Genomic DNA, 18033 nt, shown 5'->3' with positions numbered 1-18033 from the left:
TTAGATTACAGTTTTCCTTATATTGAACCATCCTTGGATTTCTTATATAAATCTAATCTGGTCGTAGCGGATAATCATTTTAATACATTGTGGTGACCTCTCTACTGGTATTTAATATTTTTGTGTTACAGTTCGGTAGGAATACTCATCTATAATGTTTTGTCTACTTTGTGTCTTCCAATTTTAGATATCAAGATCTCATTTGCATCATAGAATTTGATAGGATCTTTTCTTTTCCTATTTCTGAAACGTTTTATATCACGTTAGAAGTTGTTCCTTGAATATTTGATAGAATTTACTTATAAATCCATCTTGTCCTGGAGTGGGTCGTTTCTTGTTTGTTTTCCCTTTTGGGAGTTCATTTTTGGCTTGTTCCATTTCTTTTTCTGATATTGGGTCATTTAAATAATCCATTTCTTTTGTCATTCTTGGTATTTTTGTAAATATTTATCTGTTTCAACTATGTTACCAGTTTTATTGGCATAAGAAAAAATGTTCCTGTTAGTTTCCTTTATTTTCTCTTTGATTATGAATTCTCCTTCAGAGATCTTAATTTTCTCCCATGAACTGCTTTAGCTGAGGCATCTGAGTGGCTCAGTGGATAGAGTGCTTCCTGGAGTCAGGAAGACCAGAGTTCAGATTCGGCCATACATATTTACTAGCTGGGCAAGTCATTTAACCCTGTTTGCCTTGGTTTCCCCATCTGTAAAATGAGCTGGAGAAGAAAATGGCAATTCACTCTAGTACCTTTGTCAAGAAAACCTCAAAAGTTTGAAGAGTCAAACTTGACTGAAACAACAACCCTTTAGCTATATCTCTTAAGTTTTGGCATATTAGCGTGTTGCCATTTTCATTGATGACATTTTCTCTTCTTCTTTGACTAACCATGTATTTAATTTCTAATTAATTTTAATAATTTTTTCATAGGCCCTTTATTGAATATAATTTTATAGTATTGTGGTTGGCAAAAAATGTGGGTTGGGGGAAAGGTGGAGAGGAACAAGCACTTAAGTACCTACTGTTTCCAGCACTGTGGAATATCTCATTTGATTCGATCCTTATGGTAACCCTATGAAATGGGTGCTTTTATTATCACTATTTTATAGTTGTGGAAACTGAGGCAAACAGAGGTTAAGTAATTTGCCTAATTAATTAAGTGTCTGAAGATAGCATCAGGTCCAACCTCTCATTTTAACTTTATTGTTGGTGATTTGGAACATTCTTTCATGTGGTTGCTAATAGCTTGCAACTTTTCTTTTGAGAACTCTTTGTTCATATCCTTTACTTTTCCATTGGGGAATGTGTGTGCATATATATGTTTGTACATTTGTATGTCTGTATACATACACAAGTATGTATATGTGTATGATCCCAGGGATGAAGGACAGAAGGCTCAGTTCATTGGGTTCAATAAATTGAACATCTTTAATACTGTGCTAAATGTCAGTTACACAAAAAGAGGCAAAACGCAGTCCCTGCCTTCAAGGATAAGTTATATATTAGTGGATCTTTCTAGAATGCCAGGTTTATATATTTGGACAAATGAGGAAAACCTGAGTTCAAATACTGCTTCAGACACTAGCTGTGTGCCCCTGTCAAATCACTTAACCAGTGTCTGCCTCCATTTCCTTATCTGTAAAATGGGGATAATAATAGCAACTTGCCTGTTAGAGTTGTTGAGGATCAAATAAGTGCTATGTAAATGTTAGCTAGCATTGTTGTTATTATTATTATTATATGCCCAGCCCATTGTGAACAGTTGTCAGCCTGCTAACATTAAAATACATTCGAAAAGAAATTACTCATTTGAGTTGCAGAGAAATAGTAAAAAGCAAACTAGGACTCACATACAGTTAAGGAACAAGTAGTATTAATACAGTAAGAATTTTGCTTTTATGATGAAAATGACTATGGAGTTTTGATTCTTTACATTTTTAGAATTGTTAATGATCAAGAAGAGGATTGAATATTTTATATTCATAAAATAAAAATAGAATAAATAATATGGTAATCATTTTAAAGAGTTTTCAATCTTTCATGAAATTGTCAAGGAAAACTGCCCTGATGTTTCTAGAACCAGAGGGCAAAATAAGTATTCAAGGAATCCACCAATCACTGCCTGAAAGAGATCCAAAAAGAGAAACTCCTGGGAACATTGTGGCCAAATTCCAGAGTTCCCTGGGCAAGGAGAAAATATTGCAAGCAGCTAGAAAGAAACAATTCAAGTATTGTGGAAATACAATCAGGATAACACAGGATCTAGCATCCTCTACATTAAGAGATAAAAGGGCGTGGAATATGATATTCCAGAAGTCAAAGGAACTAGGACTAAAACCAAGAATCACCTACCCAGCAAAACTGAGTATAATACTTCAGGGGAAAAAATGGTCTTTCAATGAAATAGAGGACTTTCAAGTAAGGACTTTCAAGCATTCTTGACGAAAAGACCAGAGCTGAAAAGAAAATTTGACCTTCAAACACAAGAATGAAGAGAAGCATGAAAAGCAAAGAGAAGTCATAAGGGACTTACTAAAGTTGAACTGTTTACATTCCTACATGGAAAGACAATATTTGTAACTCTTGAAACTTTTCAGTATCTGGGTAGTTGGTGGGATTACACACACACACACACACACACACACACACACACACACACACGAGAGAGACAGAGAGCACAGGGTGAATTGAATAGGATGGGATCATATCTTTAAAAAAATGAAATTAAGCAGTGAGAGAGAAATATATTGGGAGGAGAAACAGAGAAATGGAACGGGGCAAATTATCTCTCATAAAAGAGGCAAGCAAAAGACTTTTCAGTGGAGGGAAAAAGAGGGGAGGTGAGAGAAAAACATGAAGCTTATTCTCAACACATTCAATTAAAGGAAGGAATAAAATGCACACTCATTTTGGTATGAAAACCTATCTTACAATTCAGGAAAGTTGGGGAGAAGGGGATAGGAGGGGTGGGGGGATGATGGAGGAGAGGGAAGTAGGAGGAGGGAGCAATTTGAGGTCAACACTCTTGGGGAGGGACAGGATCAAAAGAGAATGTAGAAGCAATGGGGGGCAGGATAGGATGGAGGGAAATATAGTTAGTCTTACACAACATGACTACTATGAAAGTCATTTGCAAAACTACACAGATGTGGCCTATATTGAATTGCTTGCCTTCCCAAAGGGAATGGGAGGGGAGGGAGGGATGAAGAGAAGTTGGAAGTCAGAGTTTTAGGAACAACTGTTGAGTACTGTTCTTGCTACTAGGAAATAAGAAATACAGGTAATGGGGTATAGAAAGTTATCTTGCCCCACAGGATAAAAGAGAAGATGGGGACAAGGGAAGGGAGAGATGTTAGAAGAGAGCGCAGATTGGTGATAGGGGCAATTAGAATTCTTGGCGTTTTGGGGTGGGGGAGGGGAGAGATGGCGAGAAAATTTGAAACCCAAAATTTTGTGAAAATGAATGTTAAAAGTTAAATAAATAAATTTAAAAAGGAAAAAAAGTTTTCAGAAGTTTTGAACTTTTAAATGTTTCATCATTTAATATTTTTTTAAAATCTCAGATCCTGTTTTAACCGATTTGAAGAAAGACATATATATAGATTCAAAGTATTATACCTATATGTGTGTGTGTGTGTATATATATATATATATGTATATATATATAAAATCACCATTTTAGCCATTGTTTCAACAAGCACTTAAGTACTTACTGTGTGTCAGGCACTGTGCAAAGTACTGAGATACAAAGAAAAGCAGATAACAGAACATACACGTGTGTGCACGTGTGCATACATAACACACACACACGAGTCTCTCTCCTCAAGAAATTCATAATTTCATGTAGGACACAACAGGCCAGTAACAATGTACATATAAGATATATACAGTGTAAATGGAAAGTAATCTCAGAGTTAGTTTATTACATGAATTCATTTTTTCATTCCATTATTCCAATTCTTTAACTACCACCCTTTTCCTTTTTGTCATCATATTGGCTTGAAAACCCCAGAATGAGATATGAGTACATTAGGAATATTCAAAAAGACTTTAAAAACCCCAGAATGAGGTATGAGTACGTTAGGAATATTCAAAAAGACTTTTAAAAACATGTAGTTGATGTTCAGTTATAAAATGAAAAAGTAGCAAAAAAAACAAACAAACAAACCCCAAAACAATTCACATTAAATCCTTTACAAAGCACTTTGGTAGAGAAAGTTTTGCTTTTTTCCTCACAAATTCTCTAATCAATTTAGAGATATTTGTTTCTTTTTTCCCAAATAAGGAATGGAACTTGTTTTAAAATTAAAGCCCCTAATTGGTAAAATAATTAATGTTTAATGAAATAATACATGTCAAAAGCAAGAAAATAGTAAAGACATCTTATACTCTTCATCTTATGTAAGACTGAAGGGTAAATTTGTTACAGCAGGGACTGTTTTGTATAGGTTTTCACCTCCTTTAAGCTGTAGTTTAACAAGTTAACATTGTCAAAGAAGTTGATATATTTAGGTATAGTTGTAATGTTTCTAACTTTAGCACTTTTGGTAGTGGGTGCTTTCCTTCCCAGAATGCTCTGTGCCCACAACATGTGCAAGTCAGTTTGTTTTAAAGCTACCAGGAGCAAAGGTTCTGTTGCAGGATGTGTTTCTAGCTTGAAAATTATGAGAAGGCACTGGAATCCACGACCTTACTTTGAGACTCATTTGATTGTTGGTGCAGGTGTGGAAACTGTGACCTCAAGAAGTTAGGAGACCATTATGTCCGAATATTATTTCAATGGGAGCCAAGAAACAATTTCTTCGTTACAAGACTCATAACTTTTTGCCTGTAAACATATACATCATCAAGATTAAATCTGATCATCTTAAGGATTGTACTGGACAGTGACTCAGTAAACTTGTTTTCCAAAGATGATGATCAAGGAAACCTCTCTTCGAAGGGACCCGGATTTAAGGGGAGAGTTAGCTTTTCTTGCAAAGGGATGTGATTTTGTTCTTCCGTCACGCTTTAAGAAGAGGCTAAAGATATTTCAACAGGCACAGGTTTGAAACTTGTGTTCTTTTTTATTCTCGTATTTTTATAACTAATAAAACTACATTCATTGAATTAAGTTCTAAAATATTCCTATAACTCACTTGTATCTTGATATTAGATCACGGAATTCAACTCTGTCCTCTCTTCAGTTGTCTATTTGCAGAATGCTATTTGTAGCTAGATACCAACATGTTTAAAAATAGATCTCCCTGACCTGGAGTACAGTACTCACACTTTTCATCTGTAAAAAAGGGAAACTGTTTTTAGAGATAATCCAACTTCATAAGTAATTAGTTTTATAGTTAAAATGCATTGAATTTTTGTAGAGAAAACATTTTCAGGTGATTAGCATTCTAGTGTTTAAAAGTTTTATTTGTATTTGAATTAATAGTCTGCAGTTTGGTTACAATAATCATAAATGTTTTTAATACTTTGAAGGCAGGAAGATTGGTTTTTTTCACTCGAAACTGAAGAATTGAGTGCATAGATATGTTTGTATGCACATGCATATTCACATGTGTATCTTGTACATGCATACACATAAAGGGCATTATTGAATGTAATAGAATTTCTGTCATTGGTAAGAGAAGTGCTGGAATTATTTCTGATGGTGATAGCTCAGTTTATACAGTCCACACATGCTCAGCTCCATATGGCCCAGTGTCAAAGCAAGATGAAACAAAGACTAAAGATAGAGATAAAAGCTTTTCTCACAGTAAATGTTATTGACTGTCAGAGAAAGCCACATCAATTTTCATTAAAAATGACTGTAATATGATTTGATACATAAAATCTAATAGTTCAGAGAAGGAAATATTAGCAACAGCATTTTCTCATAGAGCTTCTGTTCACAACACATGAAATCCTCTGGTTTCTTTGGAATACAATATGGAAACGCTGAAATCAAAGTGGCATTTTAATGAATTTTTTATGTCCATGTGTTTATAGTTAAAATAAAACAGAGAAATGAAACTTAGATATATCAGACCAAGAAAAGCAAACTTTATACCTGGTCTTTTGTTATTTGACAACATACATGTTATTAGCAATGTTCCTATGTTTGAATGGAACCACTTTTTCAAAGTAAGCAAACCAGATAACTTAAAATAAGGACGGCATATCATAATAGGTTTTAATTATAGAAATATGTACGATGGGCCACTTGTATCAAATTAGTTTATTTTAAACTCTTTATTCCTCAGTAAATTCTCTATAGAATACTTTTGCCTCATCATAGGCACATTCATGCCTATTTGTGCCATGCTACTTTGTTTTTAAAAATCAGTAGCTAGATTTTTCTCTCCTCTTCAGCATTAACAGCAGCTCCACTGAGTTGGAAATGAACAGAATTTGGAGACTAATCAGTCAACAGATATTATTAAGTGCCTACTATGTGTTGGGGATATAAATAAAAAAGTTGGGTAGACCTTCCCGAAAGGAATTAGCGCTCTACTAGTCTAACAGACATTACAGTTGAAAAAGTAATCAGTAGATAAGTAATTCACTAGAAAAATCATTAACAAGGGAATTAACAAATATGTATGTGGGCATGAATGGATTTATATTTAGACTTGTCAAGGAAAGCAGGACAAATTGCTGTCATGAAGTTAGAGGGAACAGAAAAGGCTTCCTCAGAAACATGACACCTGAGCTGAGCCTTGAAGGAAACTTGGAATTCTAGAGAGAAAGTAGTTTCCAGGCATGGTGGACAGCTTGTGCAAAAACATGGAAGTGGGAGATGGAAAGCTGAGTAAGGGAAGTAGGTCACAACTGTGCTCTTCAAAGGTATTATTATACATTGAAATGATTTTATTTAAAATTCCATTTCTATTTTCAAGAATTACTGTTGAGTCATGGGTCTACATTACATTATAAGTTTTCTAATAAAATGGTCATCTCCTTAGGTTGCCTGACTATGCCATCACTGATTCTTGAGCATAATGAAAGTTATGTTGGACTTAATGTTCGATCTACTTTTTTTTTTTAATATGAATGAAAAAGCATGTATGAAGCACTTACTCGGTGCCAGGCATTGACTTAAGTGCTGGGATACAGTCAAGAGAGAGGTATCTCCACCTCAAAAAGCTTGTTTTCTAATAAGGAGAAAGAATATATCTAGGGAAATAGTTTCTAGGGAAAGGTATTTTGTTCTGGGAAGTCATAGGGATGGTGAGTGGAGTCATAGGGTGGTTGATAAGGAGATAGAGTGTATGTAGTGGAAAGAGACGTCAAGTAACAAGCGTTTATTAATTACTTACTGTGTGCCAGACACTGTGCTAAACCGTAGAGACATAAATACAACGAACAAAACATTCTTTAATCCCAAGGTGCTTCTAATGGGAAAGAAAATAAATACACACACACAGTATCCATAGGAAGGAGGGAGAGGGAGAGAACAAAGTAGATAAATACAGTATGGTTTGGAAGGGTGAGTACTAGCATTTGGGATTATCAGGAACAGCTTCCTGTAGAAGGTGGTAGTTGCACTGTCTTGAAGCAAGAGAGAGCTTCTTTGAGGCAGTGGTGGAGGAAGAAGCACATTCTAGACATGAAAGATAGCCATTGCAAAGGCGCACATTGGAGTTAGGGGTCATGTATGAAAAACAGAGTATGGGATTCAGCGAGACTGGGAAGACAGGTTGGGGCCACTTTGTGAAGCCTTTAAAAGCTGAGCAGTTTACATTTTTCTCCTAAAAGTAATAGAGAAGTAGAAGTCTGGGACGCCTATTCTTGTTTGTGCATGGTGCATGCTGTCTCTCCCATTAGATTATGAGCTCTTTGAGGCTAGAGACTTCTTTTTGGTTTTGCTTTTTGCTGTTTTTTATATCCATAGCACAACACCTGTATTAGAAACATACTTGACACTAATAAGGTATCAAGAAAAATATATTGCAGCAGAGTTCAGAGGAATTGGAAACTTTGGCCAAAGTGGGCCCCCACCGTCTTTCCAGGAGGAGGGAGCATGGGATACAGAAGTAAGATTGGTTTTATACTGTAATTAAAGACAGATCCTCCCACTAGGAGACGGATTGGTCCATTCTCCATTAGGTCACCATCTTCTCTACATATCCATTACGTAACCACCCTTGATATGTTTCTTCCTCCACCCAACATATAAATTGTGCCTAATTTTGTGCTATCTGTCCCCCCAGATGGGAAAGTTAACATGGAAGTAGCTTATTAAGCAAGCACAAAGAAGAAAAGCTTTCTCTCCATATTCCCAGACTGGTTCAGGCCGATTTTAGACATGGTCCCCTTTATCAAGAACTTTGTGGTTTCTGAAGGCCATTAACTGTCTCTTGATTGGTTGGACCCACCTGCAGTTTACTAGCTTTCTTATTATCTGACTTATTTTCGGTGGCTTCAGCAACCAGCGACTCTGAAGAAACTTAACTCTTTGCTGCTGTCTCTCACACCTGATGTATGATAGGAGCTTAATAAATGTTAGTTGATTGAATGCCTTCTTACCCAATTTTTGGTTATTTCTAATTGTTAGGAAGTTTTTCTTTAAATCAAGCCCAAATCCTCCTCATTACAACTTTCATTTATTGTTCCTAATTCTGCCCTCTAAGACTAAGCAAGACTAGTCTAATTCCTCTTCTGTCTTATAAATCTTAACTATTTAGACTTCTGACATGTTCCCCCTGTGGCTTGTCTTCTCCAAATGAAACATCTCCAGTTTCTTCAGTTAATCCCAATATTGCATGATTTCAAGGCCCTTCACCATCCAGGCTGCCCACCTCTTTATGTTATCTTTCTTATCAATGCTGCAACTAAAATGTGGATTCCAGAATTGAACACAATATTCTAGATAAACTCAGGTCGGAGCACAGTCAGTCATCTCTTTATTCCTGGAAGTTATGCCTCTCTTAATGCAGCCAAAGATATCATGAGCTCTTTTGATTGTCATATCATTCTATTAATTCCTGTTGCATTTGCAGTGTACTAAAATTCCCAGATATTTTTCAGATAAACTATTGTCTAACAATGACTACTCATCTTATATTTGGGAAGTTGTCTATTTCATTTCTATTCAATTTCATCTCATCCAGTTCAGGCAATATTCTAACTTGATAAGATCTTTTCAGATCCTGGCCATATCATTCTTTGTGTCATCTATCCCTGCAGTTGTGTGACATCTACATGTGATAACATTTAGGCCCACATACACATCATTATAGTATAGAACCAACCTCGGTTCTCTGGGTACTCCAAAAGAAACATTCTTCCAAGTGTACATCAAAATATTGAATACTTTTGAGTCCAGCTGTTCAGCCAATTCTGATTCCCTCTGATTGCATTGCCATCTAGCGCTTCTTACACTATGGGTCACCACCTCATATGGGGTTGTGAAAAATTTGGCAACAGTAAAAGGCTTCTGAACGTGTAATGACCAAAACTTAATTAAAAATCAAACACATAATGAATCTGAGGTATGTGTGGCAGCACTGGACCCTCTTGCAACTTCACTGCAGCCTTGGTTCTGAACACAAACCATATGAAGTTTGACTGCACATGCTCTCAGGCCACACAATGCCAGTGTTGTTAAAATGTGAAAAGGAATCATGAGTTTAAGTTTAAGACACCCTGATCTAGTCCACATCTTTTCCGCAAGAATAACATGAGAGATTATATCAGGTTCTTTGCAGAATTCTAAGTAAACTGTATCTACAGTGTGCTACAAGTTTAATAGTTTAGTTTTGTGGGGGGAGGGGGAAGAGGAGTCAGAAAGGTTAGTCTGGAATAACCTATTCTTTATGAATCTGTGCTGGTTCTTTAAGGTCACAACTTTTCTTCATATTTCACTAGCTATTCTTGAATTTTGACAGGATCAGAGTCAAGCCTCCTGCCTTTGAAAATCAATACAACTTTGCCCTTCTTACAATTTTTGTGGTAGTTCTTATTTTACATGTTTTGGCAGGGAGGGAAAAGTCACTAAGCATTTATATCTACCATTTCTTTCAGTATTAAGTATATAGTTCATCTGGGTTAAGGAATTTGAACTTATCAAGGACAATTAGAATACTCTGTTATCTCCTTATCTATTTTGGGTATCAACTTTGTATCACCCATTTTAATTTTCTCCTTTTTAGATCAAAAGTCAGAAAACAGAAGCAAAATAAGAATTAAACAGAATTCTTCTGTTTTCAGCCAACATCTAGGGGTGATTTCCTTTTGTATCTGCATTAATCTCTTCTTGTGCCTTCCCCTTTTTCCTGCTCTTCAAAACCTGTGTCATTAAAATTTTATTCTTGTCATCTTTCTCTCCTTCCTATACTGACTTCCTTTGTAGAATTTTTTTGGTCATAAGATCCTACCTAGTCTTCCCCTGAAATCTTTGAAATCTGCTCATCCCAAATCTAGGTTACTCACCAAATTATACTAAACTTCTGTCTAGGAGGGAATGTTCCTTTCTCCTTCAAAGATACCATCATTTTTATACCCCATGTGCCTCCATGTTGATGAGAATCAGACCTAGAATTGAATTTGCCCTTATTGGTTCCTCTACTTTCTGAAAGCATAGATGTATTCACTGCTCTGCTTTTGCCCATGAGTACTCCAAAATGTGTATGGAAAATTTAAGTTTTCCATTACTACTATCATCATGTCTCTCTGTCAGGCTTTTCATCTGTTTCCTGAATTCCTCGTTTATTTTATTCATCTGCTCATGTGGTGTATTTGTATTACATACTACAATGATAAAATTGCTCTTGTATAAGTACTTCCCCCTTCACCTTTTTTGCGTCCCTGATTTCCTCCCATGAGTGTGTCTTCATAAAATAATGCAACCCTGTTCCCTCCTCTTTACCTGTCCTGTTTCATTTGAATAAGTTATACCTATCCGGAGCAGGGGTGGGGGAACCTGTGGGCTCGAGGGCACATGTGACCTTCTGGGTCCTCAAGTGCAGCCTTTGACCTAAGTCAAGACCCTGATCCAGAGCCATATTCCAACATTAATGAGACCTATGAGATCCAATCTGCCCCTTTCCATTAGGGTTTCTAGTTCATCCAGCTTGTTAGCCATACTTTTTACACTTGTGAATAGACATTTGAGGATATGGGTTTTACCGTTGGCTCTGTTCTTGGATTTTTGTCTCCTGTGAGCTGTGAGATGTCTCAGCTGCTATCATTCTTCTACATTTAGCTGTTCTCTGTGGTCTGTAGTTTAGGCGAGCTTTCCCCCTCCCATTACTATTTTCCATTTAAAGCCTTTCTGGATTAGATTCATACATAAGACAATATTCTTATCAAACTTTGTTGAATATATTCCATCCTTGGCTGGGACCTTCTCATTCCTGTATTTTATAATCTGTGTGCCAGATAGCCAGGTCTCATTCTCAGAGATCACATTTTTAAGCAGCTGTTCACTTCCCAGATTTCCTATTCTCTTCTATGTCTCTTGAATTCACTAGACAGAAGTGCCTAGAAGGGGTGAGGGGGGGAACAAATTGGTGTCTTTATGGTCTTCTCTTTTTGAAAATACTTTCTAGATTCCTTATGACTTTGTGAATCTCCAGAAAGGAGATAGATGGTGGACGAGCCTTCAGAGCTTCTCTGTTATGTCCTGGGTAAATGCCCCATGAAGAAAACCATCTTATTTATTGTCATCAGGTTGACAAATAGCTGCTTCAGTTCCCTCTCTGCAACTCACCAACCACCACTACCCCCGTACTCTCCTCCTCTGACCTTTACGCGATAAACTTTAACAGTACCTGTGTATCTTTTTTATAACTCCTTGGAGGACAAGCTCCAGCATTCTCAGAGTATAATAATAGCAAAGGAAATAACTTTAATTTAGACAACTCAATGAATAAGAAGCAAAAGTTACAAGAAAGTCTAGCAGTAGTCTCAGACATGGACCTTGTGATTTAAAGTAACTTAGGCTAAGAAAATATCATTTCATTGGATTCTGCCCCTTTGGTAATTTTGAACGTTAGAAATGTCTTATAAATACTAATGAAAATATCTGCAGGAGTTTTAAAAAACAGAAGTTTACCATAGATATAACAATGATAAAATGATTTATTCATGACCACATTAATTTGTTTAGCATATGTAAACATCTTACTGCTCCTGTAAAAAGGTAAAGTTCTGTTGTACAGTGTCTCCACCAGCTTTTTGCAGTGATATTCATGCACAACTTCCTAACTCAAGTGGAATGTCTTTAAAAAAAAAAACAACATATTTTTGAATCAGCATTCATATATTGTGTTCATGTTGTCATTTCAGGTTCAGAATAAGCAAGAAAAGAAACTTGGAACACCACTTGTACCTGCAGCAAGTGTTGGCAGCAGTCCCCGACCTCTCTCTCCTCTTCTTCATGTGAATAATGTTGCTAGCAATGTGCCATTATCTGTAAACATTCCACGATTCTACTTCCCTAAAGGACTTCCAGATGCATGTGCAAACCATGAACAGACCATAAACAGAATTGAAATGGCCTTCATGGAAGTTGAAGATCAGAAAGCAGATATTTACGAAATGGGGAAAATTGCAAAGGTAATATAATTACTAAGTAATTTTTATCTACACATTCTCTTTAGGCCTTTTAATCTGTCTTCTCCAGTGAAGGTCCCTTCCCCTCTGTGCATAAACCATGTTCTTTCTTGAAATAATCTCTGATTGACCATAACATCCTGTCTAGCCGTTACCAACTCATTCTCAAATAAGTATAGCCTTTTTTATACCCATTACATTCCTTTTCTCACTATTTAATTAATATAATTTATTTTCCAAAACCACCATTTTATTGAAACTACATTCTTAGAGGTCTTTAGTGACTTCCTAATCACCAATTCTAAGGACTTTTTCTTATCCCTCCTTCTCCTTGACCTTTCTGCAGGATTTGACATTTTTGACCTCTCTTCTTTGATATTTGAGATGTTATGTTGCTGTGATTCTCTTCCTGCCTCTCCACCTGTTCTTTCTTTTCTCGTATCTTTTTCTGCTACTCTCTTTTAACTATAGATGTTTCCCAGGTTTCACTAATCAGTCTGTATTTTTTTTCTCTTTATACTCCTTTAGGGATCCTATTCATTCTCATGATCATAAGCGGTTGTTTTGTTGTTCAGTTGTTCAGACATGTCCGACTCTTCATGACCTGTGGACCATAATACACCAGTACTGTCCATGGTCTTTTCTTGGCAAAGATACTGGAGTGGTTTGCCATTTCCTTCTTCAGTGAAGTGAGACAAACAGAGTTAAGTGACTTGCTCAGGGTCCCACAACTTAGTGTGTGGGACCAGAATTGAACTCAGTTCTTCCTGACTCCAGGCCCAGCACTCTATCCACTGAGCCACCTAGCTGCCTCCATCGTTACCATTATTGAAAAGATTGTTAAATCTTTCAAGCTTTAACCACCATTCTGCCTCAGTTCAGCAGCTTTGTTGAATATTTTAATTTGAGTGTCTCACTGTTACCTCACACTTCTAAAATCAAACTCATCTTCCTCCTAAAACTAACTTTTCCTCTAGAGTTCCCTGTTTCTCTGAATTTTCTCAGCTGCCTAAAATCCAAGTGTTAGAATAATCTTTCATTCCCACATCTTCCTTTAATAGTCATTTCCAATCAAAGAGTTTTATTGATTCTTAAATGCAGTATTTTCCCTAAAACTTATTTGTTGATATACTAATAAAGGAATCAGCAATTAATTCTGAAATATGACATTTTAAATTGTGCTAGGGGCCAGTGAAGAAGATAAAAATTGCACTGTCCTCTGACTTAAATGCTTAACTACATAAAAATGGGTAAAACTTGAAGGCAAACTAAACTTCAAATAAAAAACACATAGCACATATTCACCTCACTCAAGTTAAAAAGGTTTGTGCCTGCTCACTTCTATAAAAGATTGCTGATGGGGAAAGATAAGGGGAAGAGAGATGAAGGGAGAGAGGAGGAGGGCAGGGCAATTTTGTAACGCACTCAAAGGAAGGAGAATCCGCATCTCTGCTGGCTTAGACACGTGTGCTTTCCTCCTTGTTCTAGGTTTCCTTTTAGTCTGAAAGTTGGAACATACAATTCACCAGCAAATATGTGACTCTTCACAAGGTTGTCACTTGGGGGAAAAAAGTCACTTTTTGCTTTCTTTTCCCACTGACATTGCCCTAGAATCATAGAATTTAAGTATGGAAAAAAATTAGTCAGAGAACCCTATAATCACCTGGTACATCCTTTTCATTTTACTGACAAAGAAACTGGGACTCCGAAAAGCTAAAGCATTTATTTGACATTCTGTGATTAGTTAGTGGGAGATTCAAAACTAGAACATAGGTCTCCTGTGCTGAATTTAGTGGAATCACACTGCGTCCATTTTGGAAACTTATCGCTAACTTCCTGGATTATTATAGCCTCCTAACTGTTCTCCCTGCCTATAGTCTCTCTTCCCTTCAATTTGCCAGATTAAACTCCCTAAAACACTACTTTCATTTTATTCATTCTGCTTTAAACTCTCCCATAATGACCTATTGCGTATAGGAGAAAATCTAAATTTTTCTTCCTGACATTCAAGATAACCCTCACAGCCCAACCAAATTCTGCCCCTCCTCTCCTTCTGTGAAGCCTTCCCTAACCAGTCTAGGACACAGTGATTCCTAGCTATCTTCTGAAATCCTATCTTATCACCTATAGTATTCATTTGATAGTCAAGTTATTTAACTTTTCTGTTAACAAACAACTTATCTCCTCAACTATACTGTAACCTTTTTTTAGGATTAAAATAATGTTTTACATAAAGCTGGGAAGGCTGGTTAATAGTTGTACAGAAAAATCAACATTCAAAGTAATCATGACTAGCTACAACCAGTAAGATGAAATTTAATGAGTTAATTTGGAGGTATGCATTCAGTCCAAAAATGTAGTGCAAAAAGTACATGGGGAAACCTGGTTTGATAGCTGTTCATTTGGAGAAAAAAAAAAACTTGGAAATTGTAGTTTACTAGCGGTTCCATATGACTCAGTAGTGTGATAAGTTTGCTAAAAAATGAAAATAATAAAATCTTTGTCTTTATAATAAAAATATAGTATTCTGCTTAAGGGAGGAAATAGTTTTACTTTACTCATCACTGCCCAGAGGATCACAGCTGTTTACTTTACTCATCACTGTCCAGAGGATCACATCTGGAGCAATGTGAATGAATTCATTTGGTATTTGTTTTTTTCAATATATACTTTATTTAGTTTCAGTTCTTAACATTCTTTTTCACAAAAATTTGAATTCAAAATTTTCTCCCAATGTCTCCCCACCTCCCACCCCAGGACAGCATGCACCCCATTCCCCTTCTTCCAATCTCTCCTCCCTTCTATTACCCACCCTTCTTCTATCCCCTTTCCCTCTGTTTTCCTATAGGGCAAAATAGATTTCTATACTCCATTGCCTTTATAGCTTAATTTCCAGTTTCATGCTAAAACAATTTTTAGCATACATTCTTAAAGCTTTGAGTTCCATATCCTCTCCCTCTCTCCCCACCCACCCTCATTGAGAAAACAAGCAATTCAGTATAGGTCATATATGTGTAACAATGCAAAGCTCTTCCGTAATATTTATGTTGTAAAAGACCAACCACATTTCGCTCTGTCCTGTCCTGCCCTTCATTTATTCCATTCTCTCTCTTGACCTGTTCTCCCACAATAATATTTGCTTCTGATTATCCCTTTCCCCAATTTGCTGTCCCTTCTATTATCTTCCCTCTCCTATGCCCTTCCCCCTTGCCTTCCTTCAGGGTAAAATAGATTTCCATATCCAACTGAGTGTGTGTTATTCACTCCTTATGCCAAATCCCAGAAGAGTAAGGCTCAATTATTTTCTTTCATTCTCCTCCCTCTTACCCTCCATTGTAAAAGCTTTCTTCCTTGTTTTATGTGAGATGATTTGCTACCTTCTACCTCTCCCTTTCTCTTATTCCTAGTACATTCCATTCAACAATAAATTTTTATTTTTTTTCAAGTATTCTCCCTTCATATTCAGTTCACCCTGTGCCCTCTGTCTATGTATATCTATATATAGAGAGATATAGACTTAGATAGATATCTAGTTAGAGATAGATATATACACATACACACATATACCCATGTACATATACATACCTACACATATATAATATGTACCTACCCATACACACACACACATATGTATATATATGAATATGTATACTGAAAAAGGTCTCATGAATTACAGATAACATCTTTCCACATAGGAATGTAAACAGTTCGACTTTAATGAGTTCCTCAAGGCTCCTCTTTCCTGTTTACCTTTTCATGTTTCTCTTGATTCTTGCATTTGAAAGTCAGATTTTCTATTCAACTCTGGTTTTTTCAATCAGAAGTCCTCTGTTTCATTGAAATTTCATTTTTTCCCCTGAAGTATTATACTCAGTTTTGCTGGGTAGGTGATTCTTGGTTGTAATTCTAGCTCCTTTGCCCGATGGAATGTCATATTCCAAGCCCTTCGATCCTTTAGTGTAGAAGCTGCTAAATTCTGTGTTATCCTGATTGTATTTCCACAATACTTGAATTGTTTCTTTCTGGCTGCCTGTAATATTTTCTCTTTGACCTGGGAACTCTGGAATTTGACTGCACTATTCCCAGGAGTTTTCCTTTTGGGATCTCTTTCAGGAGGTGATTGGTGAATTTTTTCCATTTCTATTTTACCCTCTGGTTCTAAAATATCAGGACAGTTTTCCTTGATAATTTTTTGGAAGATGATATCTAGGCTCTTTTTTTAATCATGGCTTTCAGGTAGACCAGTATTTTCTAAATTACCTCTCCTGGATCTGTTTTCTAGGTCAGTTGTTTTTCCAGTGAGATATTTCCCATTGTTTTCTATTTTTTTATTCTTTTGGTTTTGTTTTGTAATTTCTTGGTTTCTCATAAAGTCATTAGCTTTCATCTGCTCCATTCTAATTTTTAAAGAACTGTCTTCTTCAGTGAGCTTTTGCACTTCCTTTTCCATTTGGCACATTCTCCTTTTTAAAGCATTCTTCTCATTGGCTTTTTGTATCTCTTTTGCCATTTGGGTTAGTCTATTTTTAAAAGTGGTATTTTCTTCAGCATTTTTTTGGGTCTCCTTTAGCAAGCTATTGACTCACTTTTCATGGTTTTCTTGCATTGCTCTCATTTCTCTTCCCACTTTTTCCTCCACCTCTCTTACTTGATTTTCAAAATCCTTTTTGAGCTCTTCCGTAGCCTGAGATGATTGCATATTTTTTTTGGAGGTTTTGGATGTAGAAGCCTTGACTTTTATGTCTTCCTCTGATGGTATGCATTGTTCTTCCTCATCTGAAGGATGGAAGAAAATATCTTTCCTCCAAGAAAGTAACCCTCTATAGTCTTATTTTTTCCATTTTGGGGGCATTTTCCCAGCCAGTTACTTGACTTTTGAGTCCTCTGTCAAGTGGAGGGTATACTCTAGGGACCTATAAGTTCTCAGTTCCTCCAAGGTGGTACAATCAAGGGAGAGGAGTTTACTCCTCTTCTGGTCTGTGCTCTGGTCTGGGAACAACCACAAGCATTTTTATCTGCCCAGGATCTGCAAGTAGGGTTCTCTCTCCATAGCCACAACCAGCACCACCAAGCCAGTGCTCCTCCTCAACCCAGGACTACCACTCAGGACTGAGACCCAGACCCAGCTCAATTCCCCCAGAGTCTTTAGGCTGAGGGCTCCAAAAGTGGATGCTGCTGCTGCAGTGGCTGCTTCCACCCTGAGGCCAGGGTTAGGGCCAGACCATACTTCCCTTTCACCCAGGTGAAAGAGCTTTCTTATTGATCTTTGAAGCTGTCTCTGGCGTTTGTGGGTTGAGAAATCTGGGAATCACAGCTGCTACCCATGATTCCACAGCCTGAAGCCTACTGCAGGCCTGTCCCTGCTGCAATGGCAAGGCTGGGTTGGGCTCTGTTTTGAGCCCTGCTTTGAGCCCAGTGCAATAGACCTTTCTTGTCAAGCTTCCAGGCTGTCTTGGGCTAGAAATCTCTTTCACTCTGTTGTTTTGTGACTTCTGCTGCTCT

General features: G+C 36.8%; 1 protein-coding gene across 2 annotated transcripts in view; it reads left to right on the top strand.

Moving 5' to 3' along the window:
• The window catches only part of PPP2R3A (protein phosphatase 2 regulatory subunit B''alpha), a 209327-nt gene that overhangs the window by 71067 nt on the left and 120227 nt on the right, over window positions 1-18033 (top strand). The window contains exons 1-2 of one of the 2 annotated variants that reach the window (XM_072613580.1): window positions 4573-5042; window positions 12265-12534. In XM_072613580.1, coding sequence (XP_072469681.1) covers window positions 4911-5042; window positions 12265-12534 — 402 coding nt within the window. In that variant the 5' untranslated portion in view covers window positions 4573-4910. Of the gene's footprint in view, window positions 1-4572; window positions 5043-12264; window positions 12535-18033 lie in introns of those variants that run through there. The other variant, XM_072613579.1, reaches the window with a different exon arrangement.

The sequence above is a fragment of the Notamacropus eugenii genome, chromosome 5 (genome assembly GCF_028372415.1).
Source record: "Notamacropus eugenii isolate mMacEug1 chromosome 5, mMacEug1.pri_v2, whole genome shotgun sequence".
In the NCBI taxonomy this organism is placed as follows: domain Eukaryota; kingdom Metazoa; phylum Chordata; class Mammalia; order Diprotodontia; family Macropodidae; genus Notamacropus; species Notamacropus eugenii.
This window is presented reverse-complemented; position numbering and strand designations above follow the sequence as displayed.